Raw genomic sequence first — 19,165 nt, 5'->3', positions numbered from 1 at the left:
GCGGTTCGTATATCTCTGGGATGAGGCACACTGGGCTTCCTTGAGATCCCCCCTGAGATGGTGCTGCTCCTTGCGATGGGTCATCTCCGCACGTGTCACAATATTTGGGTTATGGACCGCGGATTCCCCCTCACCAATCGGATTGGGCTTCAGAAGTGGGTATTGCTCGAAACTTGATGTGGATGTGGGACTATCTTTCCAGGCTTCGCAACACCTGAACCGTCGAAAGAGGGGTCGGGTTGGTTCTGCGGGGTTTCACAGGCGATACGAGTTACACCGTCATCCATCCATCCAATTCAATAATGCGCCGATTGTGAGAACTAGTCGGGGTCGATCGATGCTCGCTTTGTCTGACTTGTTCGACATATCAACAGGGGATGGATCCCCGTGAAAAGAAAGGGTCCCTGAGTCTGCCATCTCCTGAATGCGTTCTCTGCTTCTTCCACAATCCACCTTTTCCATCTCTATTATCTTCGAGCTATACCACTCAAGTGAGATAGATAATGGCTTCGTCCGAGGGTGCACCTGTGCCTCAGATCCCGGCCAAACAGAAGGCTGCCATCTATGACCGGCCGGGGACTGTTTCCACGAAAGTCGTGGAGGTGGATGTCCCAGAGCCTGGTCCGGGTGAAGTTCTGATCAATCTGTGAGTGATCATTGTTCGGCTATTCTGTCGTCTTCAAGAACCCATGAGACAGCCCAGTCCCAGCCAGCTCAATGCTTCCCAATTAACTGGTGCTTGCAGAACCCACTCGGGCGTATGCCACTCCGACTATGGAATAATGACAGACACAGTGAGTGCTGGGCAGGCAATTCGCATGCTTCTCATCCGGACTGGGGTTGACATACGCAGTGGAAAGGGCTCCCCGCTCCCGTCCAGCCAGGACAAGTAGGCGGACACGAGGGCGTTGGCAAAGTCGTGAAACTGGGTCCTGGAACAGAGACATCCGGGGTGAAAGTTGGCGACAGGGTCGGAATCAAATGGGTATCCAGCGCGTGCGGGAACTGCGGTAAGTATCTAGTCTATTAAACAGAAAACAGGACGTCCCCAGCGAAGGTTATCCAGACAACTGCTGTCTAGGGGGGCATCCTCCGTTTTCCGACAGTGTCCATCCATACCTACTCTCCCCTACCTACCCTATCCCACCCCCTGCAAAAACACAGTAAACAGTCCACTAACCCAAACTCCCCGCTACATAGAACCTTGTCAAGCCGGCGCGGAAGGCCTCTGCTTCACGCAGAAAATCTCCGGCTACTACACGCCGGGCACATTCCAACAATACGCCATCGGCCCCGCCAACTACGTAACCCCGATCCCCGACAACCTAGCCTCAGACGAAGCGGCCCCGATGCTCTGCGCGGGGGTCACCGTCTACTCCGCCCTGAAGCGCAGCAACGCGCGCCCGGGCCAATGGGTCATCATCTCCGGCGCCGGCGGCGGACTCGGGCACCTGGCGGTCCAGCTGGCCAGCAAGGGCATGGGGTTCCGAGTGATCGGGATCGACCACGGGAGCAAAGAAGGGCTGGTCAAAGCCTCGGGGGCCGAACACTTCGTTGATATCACGCAGTTCCCGGCGGACGATAAGGGCGAAGCTATGGCGGCGCATATCAAGTCTCTGACTAGCGGGCTAGGCGCACACGCCGTCATCGTGTGCACGGCGTCGAATGCCGCCTACGCCCAGGCTTTGCTACTCCTACGCTTCAATGGCACGCTGGTTTGTGTGGGATTGCCGGAGAACGAGCCCCGTGCTATTGCGACGGCGATGCCGACGAGCTTGATCGCGAATCATATCACCATCACGGGGTCGGCGGTGGGAAGTCGCAGGGAGGCGATCGAGACGCTGGACTTTGCGGCCCGAGGGATTATCAAGGCGCATTTCCGGACGGAGAGGATGGAGGGGTTGACGGGGGTGTTTGAGGAGATTCATTGTGGTAAATTGCAGGGGAGGGTGGTTTTGGATTTGTCTTAGTTTTGGATTTGGAGTTGGTGTTGCGTTGTGCTGGGTTTGTGATGGTATGGTATGGTATATATTGTTGCGGAATGGGAGTGATGTGTAGTTATGCGTATTAGTCGCCCAATTCAACTGGGATAACTCCTCTCAAGACTCAGTAAATATGCATAATCCAAGATAACAACACTATACCTAGCCGAGCGGGCGACAAAAAAATGCTGACACACAACCACCCATCACCCAAAATACAGAATGACTGACTCTCTTCTGTCTATCCCACCCAGCCCAGCCCAATCAATGCAACAAAAAAGGCAAAAAAAAAGAAATGACCGACGCAGGATTCGAACCTGCAATCTCTTGATCCGTAGTCAAGCGCCTTACCATTGGGCCAGCCGGCCAATTGATGAATTTTTACAGCAATATTTGCCACTACAAGCTACAGCAATTGCAAAGCTCCACAATACGCCCGATCAGCGTCATCGGCTACCGAGATAGGATTAGTGGCGATCTCCAACGGTTTACTTACCTTATACTTTGTACTCTATCTAGATACTTTTACAAAGCATTTTTTCTAGATTAGATACTACCTCATCTTACCAACTATTGTAGTTAGGCATTCTTACTGTTGACTAAGCCGTGGCGAGAAACTGAAAAAAAAAGGGGAAAAAAAGGGAAAGAAAAGAAAAGAAAAGGAAAGAGACTAGAGAATTGGTTCTGTAGGAGATCTCCGAGACTCAGACCGACCGTATGAATGAGCCGAGGATGGAGGAAGGAGGGAAATGACGTTATTCACGCCCCAGTCCCAGATCTCGTCCTCAGGACCAGGTACCTTACCTACCTACCTACCCCCATGGAGTATCGTCAGTATGTACGGAGTACTCCGCACTATCCAGTGGTTAGGTTGGTGAGATCGACCCATTAGATACAGACACAAAAGTACCTTGATTGGCCTCGGACCGAATCAAGGTTACAACAAGTTCCCACTTTCCGGCGCCCGCTGGTGCGGAGGCAGAAGCGGAGGCAGAAGCGGAGGTGGGAGTGGAAGTGGGAGTGGGAGAGGAGAGTGGAACCAGGACCGGAGTACCGCAGCAAGCAGATGAACGGACGTCATTCATTATACGACGTGAACCAGCGACGGTTATTCGACTCAGCCTCGTTCGGGGCTGGTCGGTGCCAGACAGACGAGAATCTGGATCCGGATGGAAGTGCGAGGTAGAATCTGACCGAGCATGACCAACCACGGGTATTGGGACTGGGTCTGCGGCTACGGGGTATACGGGGGTGCGGCTGCCAGTAGTAAAGTATCACTAGTTATTACTATTACTGTAGTAATAAGGTTGGCGGATCATCGCATCGCAGATGACATTCCTCGGATCCGGACTATCTACTAGTACTATCTATCTACCATGGGCCCATGGCGTTGTCTCCCGTTTCTTGTGTAACCTCAACCTCGGGGTATGTATGTAAATGTGTATAACTGACTAATCAACTGTGGCGAGAGGTGGTGGTGGTAGTGGTGGTAGTGGTTTTTCTTTTCCGAGGAGATACGAAGGAGAAAGGGAAAAAAAAAAAAAAAAAAGGAGGAAGAGTGTCACGTCATTGTTAGGAGTGTACCAGGCCAGCTGGGGGGAAAGAATCATGGAACCATCTATCTATCAAGCTAGCTATCGATCAATCAAATCAAGGGTTCGGATCAAGGGTCCACTGAGCAAGCAATTCAATTCAAAACACTGGTGTATGGGGTATTGAGGAAAAAAAACCGCCCAATGCCAAAAAAAAAAAACAATACACAATAGGATGTAGATAGATAGACAGATAGATAGATCGAGGAAGTATCAGCGGTAGAATGCACAAGTTATCACGTCACGGACGCGATGACGCGATTATGAAGCCTCAGCGAGTCCGCTTGCTATCGCCCCGAGAAGTCGTAGCAGAAGCCGGTCGTTTCTGGCCCGCATTGGCCGTGGAAGATTCCGCGGCACGGATCAGTGTACTCAGCTGGAGGATGTAAGCCTTGGGGGCACGGTCGACTTCGATCTTGCGCAGGATGGCCCTCAACCTGCCCTGGAACTGGTGAAGGTCCGAGGGCGGCATGTGCTGCAGGACGTCGAGGATGAAGAATTTGCTCGTCTCGTCGGCTCGTCCGACCAGCTGGTGGAAGAGGTTGCGCTGGTCCTCGTCCTCGCCGCGGAATGAGGTTCTTCCCCATCGGTTCCCGTCTAGCGCGTCCTTGTTGCGGCCGCAGATGTCCTCCAGCAGCGTGATCAGGGTTTTCGCGGCGCCTTCCATCCCGTGGGGGGCGCGGGCGAGGATGTTCTTCCCAATGCGATCGACGCTGGTTTGGATTTCCCCGATCACTTTGTCCACGTCCATGTCCGCTGTCCCAGTCGGTGCCTGGCCCGTCAGACAGTACCGGTCGAAGTCGACGAGCAGCTTCCGCAGCCTCTGGTGCACTTTGTCGAAGTAGATCGCGGCGCAGGCGCCGACGGGCATGGCCTTGCACAGGCTGGAGTAGACCGCGTCGTCGTGCACGGCGAGCCGGAACATGGTGGCCTCGAAGTCGCCCTGTACGACGCACTGCTCGGGGGTGCGCGACTGCCCGGCGTCGTCGACGAGGTCCAGCCGGAAGTCCTCGGGGAGGACCACCGTGCTGAAGGCAGACAGGATGTCCCTCACCATCTCCTGGCGGCCCATTCCACCCTCGGCCTCGGAACGGACATACTGCCAGCTCAGCTGGTCCGCGATAGTCTCCAGCTTGCCGGCCAGGAGTTGTTCCATGCGCCCAAATCTCGGTAGACGTCCATCGCTCGACAGAGGTACGTCGGAGGCAGGAGGTTGAGGGATGAGGCAGCCATGCAGCTGATCGAGGAGCCACTTTGACGGGGCGTCAGTACACCAGAGGAGAGAAAAGGGGAAAATTCAGATAGGGGTGGAGACATACGAAAATGTGCTGACAGGCCACGTCGGGTCGACCTGAAAAGGTCGAGCAGGTGCACGTATACCCCTCCGAGCTAAGATGGACACGAGGCTGCTCGGTGAATTGGAAGACAAACCCTGCGCGTGTCGCACAGCAGCTGACCACGTTGAACTGGCTGGTCAACCCAACAAGAGCCCTGGCCTCGGAGTCGGAATCAAGGTTGGCGAGCTCGTAAGTGATCCCGGACTTGCCTCGGATGGTCGACGACGCGGCCGAGTCGCCCTCCTCGGCATCGCTGTCATCGCTGTCATCGCTGTCATCGCTGTCTTCGCTGTCTTCGCTGTCGCTTTCGAGGCGCTCGCTGCTATCGCTGTCGTCCGAGTGCGGCTCCGCCTGGGAGCGCGTCGTTGGCATATCCCGGGTGATCGAGAGGCCGTGGAACTGTCTAGTTGGGGCGGCCATGGGTGGATGATATAAAGTTGCTAGATTTATGTTTCCCTGGTTGTGTTTGTATTTGCTTGCTGGCTTAAACGGCGAGGCCGATTTATATAGAGTTTGGTGCGAACCAAGGGTGGAAGCGGGTACTTCATACCCACGAAATGAGCCCAACCTGTCGGAGGCGCCTTGCTGCCACAGACTACAACGGAAATCGAAGGCTTCACCATGATTGATCGATGCGAGCAACGCCATCAGAACCTTCAACCGGATGTACTCGCGCCTACACGCGCCGCAAGAACCTTAGGTGGTGACGCCCCTGTTTGCAGTGGCATCTCTCCACTAGGGCACACACTTGGCAAAGGATGATGCAGAGGCAACAACATAGCAACACAGCAACACAGCAGCACAGCCTGACTTGGTTGATACCGAGGGGAAGAATCGGCGTGGCTCCGGGGCCAGGACCGAAGGACCAGACCCATCTCCAGAGCAGACACTCTGCACGAATCATAGTGTGCTTCAAAAGCTGGCACATCGGACCAGCCGTGACGCATCATATTGAAGCACAGATGCTGGGCAACCTGCGCCATGATGACAGGATCCGAGTCTGCGGCGCAGAATCTACTGGTAGGCGGGGAACCATTCGCGACAGAAGACGAGGTTGAAGTACCTTATTTTTTTTTTTTTTTCTTTTCTTTTCTTTTATTTTCTTTTTTTTTTTTTCACGCAGCCACACCTGGGGAACGCCCCGTTGCCCCTGGTTTGCATGAGCCATGAACAAAGTCCAACCAAGAACCCCCCCTCCTGGGAGAAGGGAGCCAAAACCATTGGTTACCAGTATCATGGAAACACATCGTAGGATTGGGGTTTCTACGCCAACTGATGACAGACGGGGATCGACCTTCCTCAGCCTCGCGATCACGTCGTCTCAAGGGAACTGACTGACTGACTGACTCGGGGACCAAAGATAAACAACCATCACCCGTCCAAGCTGCCACTGCCGCAGCCGCAGGCTCTGCTCCTGCTCTGCACCAACCCGAGACAGGACAATCACGATGCGCCGCAAGCTGGGCTCGACGCCATTGGGACATGACTTATGGTTCCATCCAAGTCCTGTGGAACGGCACCAGCCACCAGACGCAATATATTACCACGGGGCTCCATGGTGGGTGACGGGCAGCTGCGATTCGCTTATAGGGAGAGTTTTGCGGGAAGGGGAGAGAGACTGAGAGGTACTACTAGTACTAGGCGCCCCCTCCTCATCCACACCCTCGGGACGGCCTATCGCGGGCCCCTTTCAGTCTGAATCGGCTCCATTTTGCACGAATCTGCGACACTTGGCGCACCGTAAGCCTCCTGTGCCGCTGGACTGGCTGCCACAGGCATCTTCTCGATGCTGATGCCGTGGTCTGCGGCGCAGCAGCATCCCATCCTCATCCTCCTGTGCCACGCTGTCAGTGCCACTGCCAGCGCCATCAGCCTGGCACACAATAACTACCATGGTTAATGGAATGCTGCTGCCATAGGCACCAGGTCAGGATTATTCTTCCTAGGTAGGCTATTTCTTATCAACATGCGGCTCATGTGATCACGTAAGTACTAGTAGTAACGGCCGTGCATGCACAATGCAGTACTATGCACCCACCATGCAGGCTTCGCGCCTTTCAAGGGCACGTTCCTTGGCTCATTAAACTGGATCCTGGGCTGGAGGGAAAGAACCCCGGTTCCATGGGAATTGATTTGTCCAGAGTGTATGTGCAGATTCCTTTGTTTCCGCGCTGTCACACTAAATGCCGTTGGAGATGAGATGAGTGGAAGGACGATAGCGGCGAGACAGAAGGCTCTGGATTCGTGTGTTTCAAGTAATGTTTTATGGAGATTGGTAAGAGACCAGGGAAATGGGCTCTCTTCAGTAAATGTGGTTGTGGTTGGTGGTTGGAGGAGACCCGTGATGTGACTAGCTAGCACTTACTCTGTTGTGAAGGTAGCCTACAATGATACCTGGAAAAGCCACTCTTCTTTCAGAAAGCCACAAGAAAAGAATAGAAAATACAGACAGTGAAAGCATCATTGGAGGGATTCGTCACGTCGTGATGAGTCTAACTATATAGCAAAAACGAGACAAGACATACAACCTGGCGGGTCAATCCATGCCAGTCAACAATTACAAACCCCAAACTTCTCGCTTAAGCGTTCTTCCTCGCGGCATTTCTCTTTTTTGCATCGTCCAATGCTTTGCGAAGCCGCTGGTGGTGCTCTGGGTCCTCCCCGGGCTTCCGTGACGGAGAGCTGGCAGCGGGAGGTTGGGTGGTTGGTGAGAGTACGTCGACAGGTAGACGGCTGGGCGTTTCTGTTGTCGAATCCGGCTCCTCTGTGATGGCGATCGGGGATTTCCCAAGGGATTCGAGGATTCCATTTATGCTAGCGGTGATCTTGGCTGGCCCATTTCTGACGCTATCTAGCTTCGACTTCAGGTCGGTTTGGATCTTGTCGTCTTCCTTCTTCTTCTCGTCATCGAGCCGGCGGAAAACATCAGGGTCGGCCTCTGAGTAGCGTGCCTCGGCAACAGAAACGCTGTAATCAGCGTCGTTGAGGACCGAATCGGCGACACCGAAACTATGCAGGATGGACTCGGAGTCTCGGCGCAGAGATTCGACCAGATTGTAAACCGACTTCAGCAGCGGTTCGGCTTCGGAATCTGGCAACGCGGATGAGCTGTTGGCTGCATCGATCTTCGCTACCTTTGCGGCAACTTCGTCAAGAAGACTCTGGTTCTCTCCGAGACCATGCATAATGGCATCGTCGAATGAGTCCATCAGTCTATTGGCTCTCTCATCCCGTTCCCTGGCTGCTTCAAGGATGTTTCGTCGCTCCATCTGATCAAAGTCTTTGTCCACTTGTTTAAGGGCTAGAGAGTCGCCCATGAACACAAGGGGTCGTCTTTCGGCCTTCTTCCGCCGACGCTCGCGATCCAGGGCAATTTCGAGGCGCTTCTGATAACGCATCTCGAGCTTGCGATATATCTCATTCACTAACTTCATCGTGTCCGACAAGTTGTACTTGTCCGTGGTGGCACTCTTGATCTTGCTGTTGTCGTGGTCAAGTTGAGTAAGAGCAGATTCATAATGTGTCTGGAGCGTGGAGACTTCTTCTTTCAAGCGCCGATCCAAGGGTTCGAAAACATTTGCGATGAAGTTATCCAGTTCTTGCCTTTCTTCCTCTAACTGGGCGCGAGCCTCCTTCTGGCGAAACTCTTCCTCCAGGACATTAATATCGGCATAGCCAATCTCCTTTCCATTGAAAAGGGTATCAACGCGATTCTCTGACTTCTCCTGGCGTCGGACTCGCTCCTTGTCCAATTCCTCTTTGCGAGATTTGCTTGAAAGTTCCCAGGACTTTCCCGCTTCCCGGATGTAAGTGAAATCGCCGGTAAAAATCTCAAGCTCCTTTCTAGTGGTCACATGCCACTGGCTTTCCGAATGCCTGGCGGCTGGTGATGAAACCATTGCACGCAGATCTTCAACTGGGCCAGTTGGTTTGCCTTGTCTGAGAGAAGCCGGTAGTGGGGGTGGAGAGGATGTTCTCCGGGGCGCCTTTTTCCGGTAGGCAACGCTTTTCTCCCGGATAAGACCGATAAACGTTTCGTCAGGCTTGTTATGATTCAAATTCATTACGGAAGTCGATAGATTGTGAGATGTCGAAGTGGGGGCGTTTGACATCACCCGCCCACTTTCGGCAGATGCCTGTCGCAGGTCTGAGTAGGCTTGGTATGCAGGGCGGTCGAACACAAGCTCATCAGAGCCTCGCTGAGGACCTTCTGCATAGCGAAACGGTATATAGATTGGCTGCGGAGGATTGGTGGTCAAAGGGGGTAGATCGGGTTGACGTTCCACGTCGTTCATCATAGAGGGTGGCACCGAGCTCGAGCGTGATGACGAGGCAGCGGCGTGTCCCGTGTCATGTCTATGGCCCATTTTATGTGACGCCGACCTTTTTATATCCACTGCACCAGGAGTGTGTAACCTGGGAAGAACTGGGCGACCCCCAGGACTATAACTTCCGTCCTCGGGGCCATCATGTATGCTCGTAGATGCAAAATAGTCATCCTCGGATTCAACCGGTATCAGCCCTGATTCAACCGGAGGAGCGTTTATATCAGAACTATAAGTTGATTCCTGCGGAGAGGGCGTTGGTTGCACATCTTGGATAGCTTCGTCCACAGGTGTCGGGCTAGACTCAACGCTATACAGGATCTCGCGAAGTTTTGTCTCCTTGGCCATAAACGCTGTGAATATCCCGAATCGTTCCTTATCGGAATCTGCCACTGCCTCTTTTCGTAGCATGGCAACATAGCGTTCCAGCGAGGATTTGGACCACGGATCCAGATCATCATACGGATCGAGTGGTACAAACGCTGGAAGAATTGCCCGTTTCTCGGTAGTAGCTTCACTGGTTGCGCTATCTGGCCCTGCAGACCTTGGCTTGGACTGCACCTGCTTCCTTGGTAATGTGGACTCTTGCTTGGGGATATCAATGGGGCTAAGCTTCTGCGACGGAGAGGGTACCTCGGGGTGGGGTGTTGAGCCTTGATAAGCTTGCCCAGCTTCAGAATCCGCAGGGATTGGCCGATTCCAAGCATCAATTATGCCGTCAATGCTCTCGGAACTCTCGTCAATAGAGACGGGACTATGAGCGGATTCACTCTGCACTTTGATTGGGGGAGGTGGGTTCCGGTCATTCAGCGCTGTGCTTGGACTACTAATGGGGCCTCCACGCTGAATTTGTTCATCTGCGTGGGCGGTTTGTATCACAGGGGTCTCCGTTGGAGGTGACACAGGACTGATACATGGTCCACTCGCGGTAGGTCCAACTGCAGTTACCGGGTGGTCTGGAGAAATACCAGCGGATGGATTTAGGGGCGGGGAATCTTGGCGTTTGGCACCGAAAGCCTCCATATCATCGATAATTCCTGGACTAGAGGATAGGTATTCCCAGTCGGAGGGACCGCCAAATCCTAGGGCGGAAGCATTCGTCGGAGCAAAGCTGGGATTGGTCTTGGGAGGCACGGGAGGCGCAACGGTTGGGAAGGATCCATCCTCTGAACCTGCAGCTGGTGCCACGGAGACCTGTGGAGGGTGCGGTAATCGCTGCTGCTCTTGGTAGGGTACAGGGATGGCCTGTTGGGGGCTCGGGGCTTGAGGAATTCCCGAACTTGGTGTTGGGTACCCTGCGACGTTTGGGTTGCTAAGAGTTGCCGCCTGCTGAGCCGGGGCGCCATGATATTGGGTGAGAGGAACGCTTGAGTAGGGGGGAGGCGACTGCTGCCATGAGCTGCTCTGCTGTAGACTCGCGTCCTGATAGCCAGAAGGGACAGGTAGAGGTGGTGGGGCCTGTGGCGGTAAATAGGTGACCGGCTGCTGGGGTGCATAGAGAGCGTTTTGTGGCCACTGCTGGTAGGAGGCATCTGGCGCAGGCTGGGTCGCAAAGCTGGGATCCAACGGACTCACAATTGGAGACTGCGCCTGTGGGGAGTGGGTCGTACTTGATGGTCGAGGCTAGAAGACTTCGTCAGTCGAAATTGGCCGAGTGGCTCATGGATCGCCTCAACGCTCACCGGCAGTGGTGGTGGTGGAGGGGTCTGCGCAAGAAGTTGGTGCCTATTATACTTGACTCCCCAGGCGGTGGTGTCGGCCGCCGCCAAGCCAGGCGACGGAGAGACATTTGCGCTCACATTAGCAGCCGGTGGAGGGGTCGAAATCTGGCCGTAAAGATTGGGATCGTATAGGGGCGCCGACGGCGGGCGAGGAGGACGAGGGGGCGGCGGCGGGGAGGATGCCTGCCATGATGGCTGCGGGGGATGCTGAGGGTGTGTAGTGGTCGTTCGACGCCACTCAGGCTGTGGAGGACCCGGCATGTTGATACTAGATTAATTGTTGATTGATTGATGGGTTGTCGGAGCCAAACACGGAGGCGAGGAAAGGCCGGATTTATGGGGATGGCCGATGACTGACTGACTTGAAAGTTGACGGGGGCCACGAGGCTGATCGGCTGACTTGAAGGGGGTCACTGACACTGACACTGACACTGACTCAATCCCGCCCTTCTACTCCGACCAGTACAACTGACTCTCTCTCTCTCTCTCTCTCTCTCTTGAGTCCTTGACATGGAAATGGGATGTTGGGTCCGGTGAGGTTCGGCCCCAGCCGAGTCCAAGCGCCGGAGGCTGTGCCGAGTCGCTAAATTTATCACCGTCTTTATCACCTCTTAGTCTTAGGCTAAGATTCTTGTCCTTTCGGTTCGACTCCGCCCTGAAGACGCTATTCCCGACTTCCCCACCATCGAGGCATTACATTCTACACTGCCATACCTCCTTGATTTATCATATGGACAGGCTTCGTATACGAAAAGACAGGACAGGCCGTCGCTTGGATAACAGCAAGGGACACCCCATTGTCCTCCATGCTACCTTGGTCTTCACCCAGACAGAAATGCGATCATACTTAGTGGTTGGGGTGGGCGACCCTATCGTTTCGGACCAACTCGCGAGGAATCAGGATGAGAGAGGTTCACTGAGAACTTACAAGAGCCCTACACTCTGCCTCCATTATGCGACCCCAAGGCCCCGGAAATCCGGTAGTTTAGAGCCTAGGACCTAAACATATGGTTTAACTTCGTATTTCTTCAATGAAAAAAAAAAATAGAAACCGACTTGCTTACTCTGGCTTCCTCTTCCCCGCAGTTACTTCCAGCTTTGTGTTGTCTCTTCTGTCTCAGTCATGGCAGCTCTTTGATAGGATAACCAAGTCCCAAGGGAAGACAAAGCAGTCACATCCCTCGGTCCCCTGCCGTCTTTGTCTGCAACACTTGTCCATGGAATTCTCCCTTTCAATAGCCGTCCGTCTCCAGGGTTCGATTGACCAATCTCGATGATGACGGTATCGCAGCTCCCTAGGTGGACTCTTTGTCCTGCTGTTTCTTTGTGGCCGACGCCCTTCGGACACAGGCAAACGGCACGGTTTTCAAAAAAGGATCGGATGCCATATAATAATCAGCAGAATGTGTTCTCAATCCCCTGGCCGTGCAAATCGTATCGTTCACTCACAAGTTGCTAAGAACCAGTTGACTATCTTTGAACCATCTGATCACGCCGAAGTCATCATTTTGATCACCAGGGTCCACCTCTTTCCCAAGTTCCTGGACCTTATTAACAATGACGGCCGTAAACCAATTACCCCCTCATCAAACGATCAAACCCCCACCCTTCGCTCGAAGACCCGACTTGTATGATGAGATAGAATGGCGACCGCATATAAGTCCACCTGATGCAAAGGTCGCATACCGTTTCTGGAGCCTCCCAGACACGCTGCTTGGCCAAACAATGGATAAAAGGGAACGTTTCCTCCGTCCGATAATGGGAGATATGCATCAACTGCATGGACTAGCCAGAAATGTCTACGACCATTTGATGGAGGATCATTTGCTGCCCCTCATACCCAGCAAGTGGCAAGAGAAGTGGAACAATGATGGGCTGGATCAAGCACACTGGTCTTTCGACGACATTTTCAACAACCAAGGCTTTGATATGGGAGATTCAATGGAGGATCCAGATTTGGTGGAAGGAAGGGAAATTGATGGCCTAAAGGTTATTGACCTGAAAATGATGCTCCACAGGCGGAATCTCCCAACCGAGGGCAAAATTAAAGACTTACGCCAACGCCTACGTGATTACAAGAGAAGCGTATATCAGAAATACCAGGTTCTACCCCGAAGTCGCCTCTCGGATTGGGGCATTCAAAGGGATGAAGTGAGCCGCTACACCATCACAATCACGAACGATGGTGGGATTGGCCCTCTTGACATGTACACTTGCGCCATCCTCCTGAGTCCATATAACCCGACCTATTGGCTGAGCCGCGCCTATTGCCACTATCAGCTAGCATTCTTTGACCTTGCGGTTGGAGATGCCTATCGAGCACACCTCCTTTGTGAGGTGCTGGTTAACCCGCTACTCCGAAACCGTCAACCTGGGCTTTACACTCGGATCTGGCAAGCCATAGAGCAGCATATCATAGCTGGGGGCCACATGATTGACCCTCATACCTTCCATGAGCTTGACTACATGCGCATGCCTAATGGGATAAATTATTTCGTCCCTACAATGCGGAAGGCAATCCAGAACATCATCAGTCTCGGCCTCGCAGCGCTCCAAAGTTGGGATGACTATAAGGTGAAAGAAAAGGAGCTTTTGCAGAGGATAGTCATGCCAGACCGCGACACAACTCCCTTTAAAGAGCGTTGGAGGGTCATGAAGCATGGCGTTCTCACACGCAATCCCGCCTTGAGCGCAGAAAATCCCAATGTTTTTTTCTATGAAAAGCGATCCGGTAGCGCTCCGGGAGGCAGGAAGTATCCGTATGACGCAAATGATAAAGACCGGTCGACCAACGCCTTCACGGATACGGCAACAAGAAACCTTGTCACTGAAAATGATAGTCTCCCTTGGAAAAGATGCAGGGTTGGCGTCACCACCATGCCTAACGGCGACCAGCTGGGCATGTTTGCAACCACCCCTATTGCAGCAGGAGAAATCATCTTTGTTGAAATACCTTCGGTCAGAGGTCACCTGAGCCCCAAGACCCCATTTCACCGAGAGACGATCGCAACAACGGGCCCTATTTCATTGAGATGTGACAACTGCAAAGCCGACATCCCTCATGCGGATGCAGTGCGGTACTCCCAAGGACATGGGACTCGTCGAGAAGTCTGCAAGTGTATCACTGCGCCCAGCTGCCTCGCATTCTGTCCCGAAGCAGACCCCAACGGGCCAACATGCGCCGAGAACGCCCGGGAGAGGTATCACTTCCGAGCGTGTGGAAAGGATTGGGACTGGTTGCACGATGCCATGCGACTCAATGAGGTAACAACTGGACCAGCAGGTTACGAAACAACATATTACTCACACACGAACGAACAACACACAACCATCCTGAGCCTGCTTCTCCGAGAAGTATTCGACATCACGCTCCATAGACGCCAAACCGACCCCCACCTCATGGCGCACGAGGTCGACGAACTCCTCGTCTTAGAAAGCACCCAGAACTGGGAGAACCAATCCTTCCCCTTCACCTTCTGCGCCAACATCCAAGTCCCCTTCGACATCCTCATGCAGCTGGGTGTCGACATATTCAGCGACCTCACTTTCGACACCTGGGTAATCCAGCTCATCATGCGAAAGCTAACCGTAAACGCCACACCCTGGGACCATATCCGCCGCAAGAAACATAAAATCATCACCAAGAAAGACATCCCTCCCGCCGCCAACCAACCCGGAATGACCAGAGCCCAGTGGGAAAAACTCGAGCCCTCATTCCACAACCTATATCTCTTCCCAGGCTTCAGCCTCTTCAACCACGCATGCGGCTACACACATTACAACGCCTTCTATGGCTACGACCCCACCGTCCCCAACCGCATGCTCGTGTGGGCAAGCCGCGCCATTCAGCAAGACGAGGAGATATTCATCCACTACTTCCACCCAATGGATGCAAAAGTGAATAGGGAAATGCTGACGCGCGAGATCGGACAGAAGTGCTGTTGCCCGGGGAATGACCATTTGCCTACGTCAACGTTGACGGGCCAGCGGCGTTGTTTCACACAGTGACCGGGATAGAATCTATCTATCTATCTATCTATCTATCTATCTATCTATCTATATCTGTAACCTGGGCGGTTACAGACTGACTGACTGGCAGATTAACTTCGATTGTTGTCGGGCTTGACTGTTTGTTATCGATCGGTATTTGCTTTGCTTGATACTTACTGCTTTGTTTGCCTCGCCTGTTGTCGTCGACTACCTAACTACTTAGGATTCTTTCCTTTTTCTATACTGATAGACATGCTTTGCTGGTACCTACCTACCTATTGTGTATGTATGTATGTATGTATGTATTGATTTATTTAACGCTTTTCTTCTTCTTCTCTTCTTGTTCTGTTCTTCTGACGTACTTACTACCAAATGTAAACCAGTTTCTAGATAGCTACTAGGTATTGCATCAGCTTGAGTAGTAAGGTGAGAGAGAGAGAGAGAGAGAGGGAGAGAGAGTCAGCCTAAGGTATATGCAGAGTATATTTTCAAAATTCCATTATATGCATACAGACAGACACACACGCGCGCAAGCCCAAGAGTAAATAGAATACAGCTGCTATTCTCGAATATCCATCCAATGGCACAGCAGGACGGGGGGGGGGGGCAAAAAAAAGTAAAGGAGAAAGAAAAGGAAAAAAAAAAGATGAGGGTGATGGTAAGGTAAGGCTAACATAATGTCTACATTGCTCTCAAGCAAAAAAGACCCGAGAGCATAAAAAGGGATGAAAAACCCCCTATGATGTCTGTCTAAGCAGTGTTCACTCTCAGGCGTCTTCCGATCCTTTCGAGCTCACCGATCACGCCGCCTCCAGCCAAACTCCACTTCTCACCGATCCACTCATCCGTGAGGTTCTCGCGAAGAAGGCCGCTGTGAGCGAAGTATTCCAGGTAACCGCGGGCTTCTTCGCGGGTCAGACCGGCTAGAGTCTGCAGCTCAAGTGTGCCTTCCTTGGGCGCGGGGAGACCGTAGGAATCGAATGCGTCGAGGACGCGCTGGTCTGTCTTGGCGTACAGATCGGGGTGAGGGAACTCCGGGGCAGATGGCCTCACACCGGCCTGGCGAGCGGCCACCTGCTTAAGAGCGACGTCGAGGGTGGGAATGGTGGGGCTGTTGGAGGCGGAGGTGGCATACAGCAGCATACCGCCGTTAGGCAGAGAAGATTGGCCGGTACCGGGCTTCAGCAGAGAGAGGAAGTGACGGACGAACAGAAGGTCGTGAGCGTGGATGGGCTGGACATCGACGTTGTTGTACTTGGACTCCTTCATCCAGTGAGCAATGCCATCCACGGTGACGAGCATAGGAGGGCGAGGCTGAAAGCCCTTCTCGAAACCAGGAGCCGCAGATTTGGCGCCGAGCTCAGCCCACAGAGCCTGGAAGGCGTTCCAGGAAACAGCAGGATCCTTGATACCCATCTTAGCCAGGTCCTCCAGCGTCGTACCGGCCGGCACGGGCGCCTTGAGACCGGTGTGTTCGCGAGAGACCTTCAATTTCGACAGGACCGGGTTGGCCGTAACGGTGCGGGAGAGGAGAGCAGCGGTCGCTTCGGGCTGGACATATACGTTCGGGTTCTCGTCGGAGAGCGGCGCATAGGCGGTAGTAGCAGTGACCAGTTCTTGGGCTAATTGGGAGTTGTCAGTTATTCCGGTCCAGATTCATGCGTGCGCTTAGGAATAAAGAAACTTACAGTCGGGGACCGTGATCACAACCCATTCCTTGGTAAAGGCCATGGACATAGCCTGCAGCAAATGGACGGTCTTTCCGGTAGCCCTGGCACCGGAGACGATCTTCTTCACCACCTTTCCCTTCTCCTCACCCTCACCGGAAATGCCGTCAATGAGCCTTGCGATCTCGAGAGTCTCCCGTCTCACCACGGTTCCGGGCCGGCGAAATATCGACCAGCCTTGCTTGGGCTGGAAGGCCTGGACGGCCCGCAATTGATCGAGCATGGGCACGGGAAGTCCAAGGACCGATCCACGAAGACGACTGTCGACCATGGTCTCGTTGGAGACCTCCTTCATGTCCGGAATCTCAAGGGCATTGGGGTTGCTGAGGACGATGCGTTTGCGGAGGGCCTTGCGTTCTCCGACAGCCGGCGGACGCGTCCTCTCGGCTGGTCTCTTCTTCTTCTTCATCGTCATAGATGTACCCTGTCGGTACTTCGGGGCAGAGGCACCCTTCTTGGCAGCCAAAAGTGCGGTTGACGTGTGGAAGGCCGCGACTCGCTGTGCTGTTAATGTCGGCGGGAGAAGGGCGCGAGGCGCAGAGGGAAGCCGCGTGAGGCAGCCCCAACAGAAGGAGGAAACCATTGTTCTGTAGCCCACTGGCGCTGTGGCCAGTGTTCTAACGGGCAATGGGGAGGGGGGGGGGCGGAGGAGGTGGGAGGAGGGAGGTTGGTGGAGCGGAGGTTGCGCGGAGACTTGAGAGATCGGTCGTTGGCCCAAATGACATGGGATTGAATGGATGGAAATTCGGAGCACATTTTGGTGATTCCTCTCCTTGCCCCGTTGGGCCTAGCGTGCTCGCCGTCGAAAAGGCAGGCGGTGAGGCTGGTCTAAAAGCAGCGGCTCGAATTTATCGCCCGAACTTTTTTTTTCTTTACCTGATCGGTCAAGCTGGCACTCGTCGTCTCTTGTACGTCTGGTCCTTCATCACCCTCTTTTTTTTGCCTCGCCAGTGTCGTGGTGATCTTTCTCCGAATCCCTTCAGCCCTTCTGTGTCGGTGCGACGAAAGCGACAATGGCGACTGCCTCTGAGGCCTCCAAATCCAAGCCGGAGCGTTTGTAAGTCAAATCTATATATGTTCGATATATATATTCTCCGACTTGATCACACATACTGATTTTTTTTTTTTTTGTTTTTGGTGATCGACTAGGCCCGTGACCGTCTCCAAGCCCACGCCCTACACATTCGATCTCGGTCATTTGCTTGCGAACGATCCCAACCCGCTCGAGATCTCCCGCTCGGAACCGTTGGACGCCTCTCTCAAGGCCACTGCCCGGGATGGCACCCAGTCTCTCCTCAACCAGCTCCTGACCACCTGCCCGATCAGCTCGTCCCAACAGGGTGTGCTCCTCACTCTTCCGCCCCCGACCACCGTGCTCCCGCGACACAAGCCCCTGCCCACGCCCAAGCCGCCGACCAAGTGGGAGCTGTTCGCCCGCAAGAAGGGTATCGGCAAATACAGCTCTAAGCCGGGTGCTGCTCTGGCCGACAAGGAACGCCGCCAGAAGCTGGTGTACGATGAGGCGAAGGGCGAGTGGGTGCCTCGCTGGGGCTACAAGGGCAAGAACAAGTCGGACGATGAGTGGCTGGTGGAAGTGAACGAGAAGGACTGGAAGAAGGAAGAGGATGCGGCCGCCAAGGGCAGCTCGATCCGTGGAATATCACGGTCCGAACGCAAGGATCGGATACGCCGCAACGAGAGAAAGATGCGGTCCAATGAGCGCAAGTCGAGGAAGTCCGGTGGTGGTTAAAGGGGGTGCCGGCACGCGTGTGTCCGATGACGATTTGACAAGCCGAGGCTGTAACATGATTGAGTCTTGCCTCGTTTTCGTTCTTTTCACTGGGGCTTATCAAGGCGTTTGGTTCGGAGTCGCTGGTCTTGGATGTCAACGTTGCCCGTTTGCACTATTGTCTCTCGGGCTCGAAAAGCAGTATTTTATCATATTTTACGCCATGTTTTTCTTTCCGGGGACCGCAACGCATGGCTGAGGCTCGGCCTGACATGTGCGCCTTGCCCACTTTGTCCTGTAGATACGTCTTTGTGTATATGAAGCACCAATAGATCGCCTAGTCTTCTCAGGGTCAAATGTTTCAATTTAATGCATGGTCGTTCGTTGATCTATCTTACAGCTATGTACCAGGGTACTCCAGAAATTTTGGGATAGTACAAAGCAAAGGAGAAAAGAGAAGCATAGGTTGCCAAATTCGGTCAGAAACGCGCCGAAACACAGCTCCGGTGGGGGAATCAAGAGATAACGAATCTGTCGGAAAACAAGGTAGGAAACATGCATGTGATGATTTCGAAAAGGCTGTGGGGTCGCCAAAACTGCGATAGATGAAGATTGAGATTGAGAAAGCACAGGAAGGGAAGGAGACGGCAGAGAGGAAGAAGAAAATTTGTACATCAAAGAGGGAGCATCATCTAGCCCAAGGTCTACCGACTCCGAAGGCGCCAGGCATGCAGTCTGAGAAAGGCCCAATATAGCTAAAAA

The 19,165-nt window shown here is 53.5% G+C and overlaps 6 protein-coding genes and 1 non-coding gene across 7 annotated transcripts; 3 read left to right on the top strand and 4 right to left on the bottom strand.

The window, feature by feature from the left end:
• Window positions 1-9: 9 nt before the first annotated feature.
• On the top strand, window positions 10-2,065 carry BO70DRAFT_365803 (zinc-dependent alcohol dehydrogenase). The gene is made up of 4 exons (XM_025544161.1): window positions 10-646; window positions 746-794; window positions 854-1,010; window positions 1,201-2,065. Exons 1-4 carry the CDS (start codon window positions 504-506, stop codon window positions 1,968-1,970), a joined length of 1,119 nt encoding a protein of 372 aa, XP_025395563.1. The 5' UTR covers window positions 10-503; the 3' UTR covers window positions 1,971-2,065.
• A 213-nt stretch (window positions 2,066-2,278) lies between these two features.
• BO70DRAFT_t276 lies at window positions 2,279-2,350 on the bottom strand. The gene has a single exon. It is a non-coding gene; the product is annotated as a tRNA-Arg (tRNA).
• A 1,288-nt stretch (window positions 2,351-3,638) lies between these two features.
• BO70DRAFT_432492 (uncharacterized protein) lies at window positions 3,639-5,358 on the bottom strand. The gene is made up of 2 exons (XM_025548323.1): window positions 4,894-5,358; window positions 3,639-4,826 (listed from the first exon to the last, which is right to left on the bottom strand). Exons 1-2 carry the CDS (start codon window positions 5,329-5,331, stop codon window positions 3,846-3,848), a joined length of 1,419 nt encoding a protein of 472 aa, XP_025395562.1. The 5' UTR covers window positions 5,332-5,358; the 3' UTR covers window positions 3,639-3,845.
• A 1,889-nt stretch (window positions 5,359-7,247) lies between these two features.
• BO70DRAFT_322630 (uncharacterized protein) lies at window positions 7,248-11,296 on the bottom strand. Its single transcript, XM_025540556.1, has 2 exons — window positions 10,919-11,296; window positions 7,248-10,859 (listed from the first exon to the last, which is right to left on the bottom strand). The coding sequence occupies exons 1-2, from the start codon at window positions 11,216-11,218 to the stop codon at window positions 7,491-7,493; spliced, it is 3,669 nt and encodes a 1,222-aa protein (XP_025395561.1). The 5' UTR covers window positions 11,219-11,296; the 3' UTR covers window positions 7,248-7,490.
• A 737-nt stretch (window positions 11,297-12,033) lies between these two features.
• Window positions 12,034-15,210, top strand: BO70DRAFT_416757 (uncharacterized protein). The gene has a single exon (XM_025547397.1). It carries the CDS (start codon window positions 12,515-12,517, stop codon window positions 14,963-14,965), a length of 2,451 nt encoding a protein of 816 aa, XP_025395560.1. The 5' UTR covers window positions 12,034-12,514; the 3' UTR covers window positions 14,966-15,210.
• A 339-nt stretch (window positions 15,211-15,549) lies between these two features.
• BO70DRAFT_365799 (mitochondrial 37S ribosomal protein mS29) lies at window positions 15,550-17,305 on the bottom strand. Its single transcript, XM_025544160.1, has 2 exons — window positions 16,636-17,305; window positions 15,550-16,569 (listed from the first exon to the last, which is right to left on the bottom strand). The coding sequence occupies exons 1-2, from the start codon at window positions 17,255-17,257 to the stop codon at window positions 15,698-15,700; spliced, it is 1,494 nt and encodes a 497-aa protein (XP_025395559.1). The 5' UTR covers window positions 17,258-17,305; the 3' UTR covers window positions 15,550-15,697.
• Window positions 17,306-17,563: 258 nt separating this feature from the next.
• On the top strand, window positions 17,564-18,779 carry BO70DRAFT_322622 (ribosome biogenesis protein RRS1). The gene is made up of 2 exons (XM_025540555.1): window positions 17,564-17,731; window positions 17,824-18,779. The coding sequence occupies exons 1-2, from the start codon at window positions 17,688-17,690 to the stop codon at window positions 18,422-18,424; spliced, it is 645 nt and encodes a 214-aa protein (XP_025395558.1). The 5' UTR covers window positions 17,564-17,687; the 3' UTR covers window positions 18,425-18,779.
• The last annotated feature ends 386 nt before the right edge of the window (window positions 18,780-19,165 follow it).

The sequence above is a fragment of the Aspergillus heteromorphus genome, assembly GCF_003184545.1.
Source record: "Aspergillus heteromorphus CBS 117.55 chromosome Unknown BO70scaffold_33, whole genome shotgun sequence".
Taxonomy (NCBI): domain Eukaryota; kingdom Fungi; phylum Ascomycota; class Eurotiomycetes; order Eurotiales; family Aspergillaceae; genus Aspergillus; species Aspergillus heteromorphus.
This window is presented reverse-complemented; position numbering and strand designations above follow the sequence as displayed.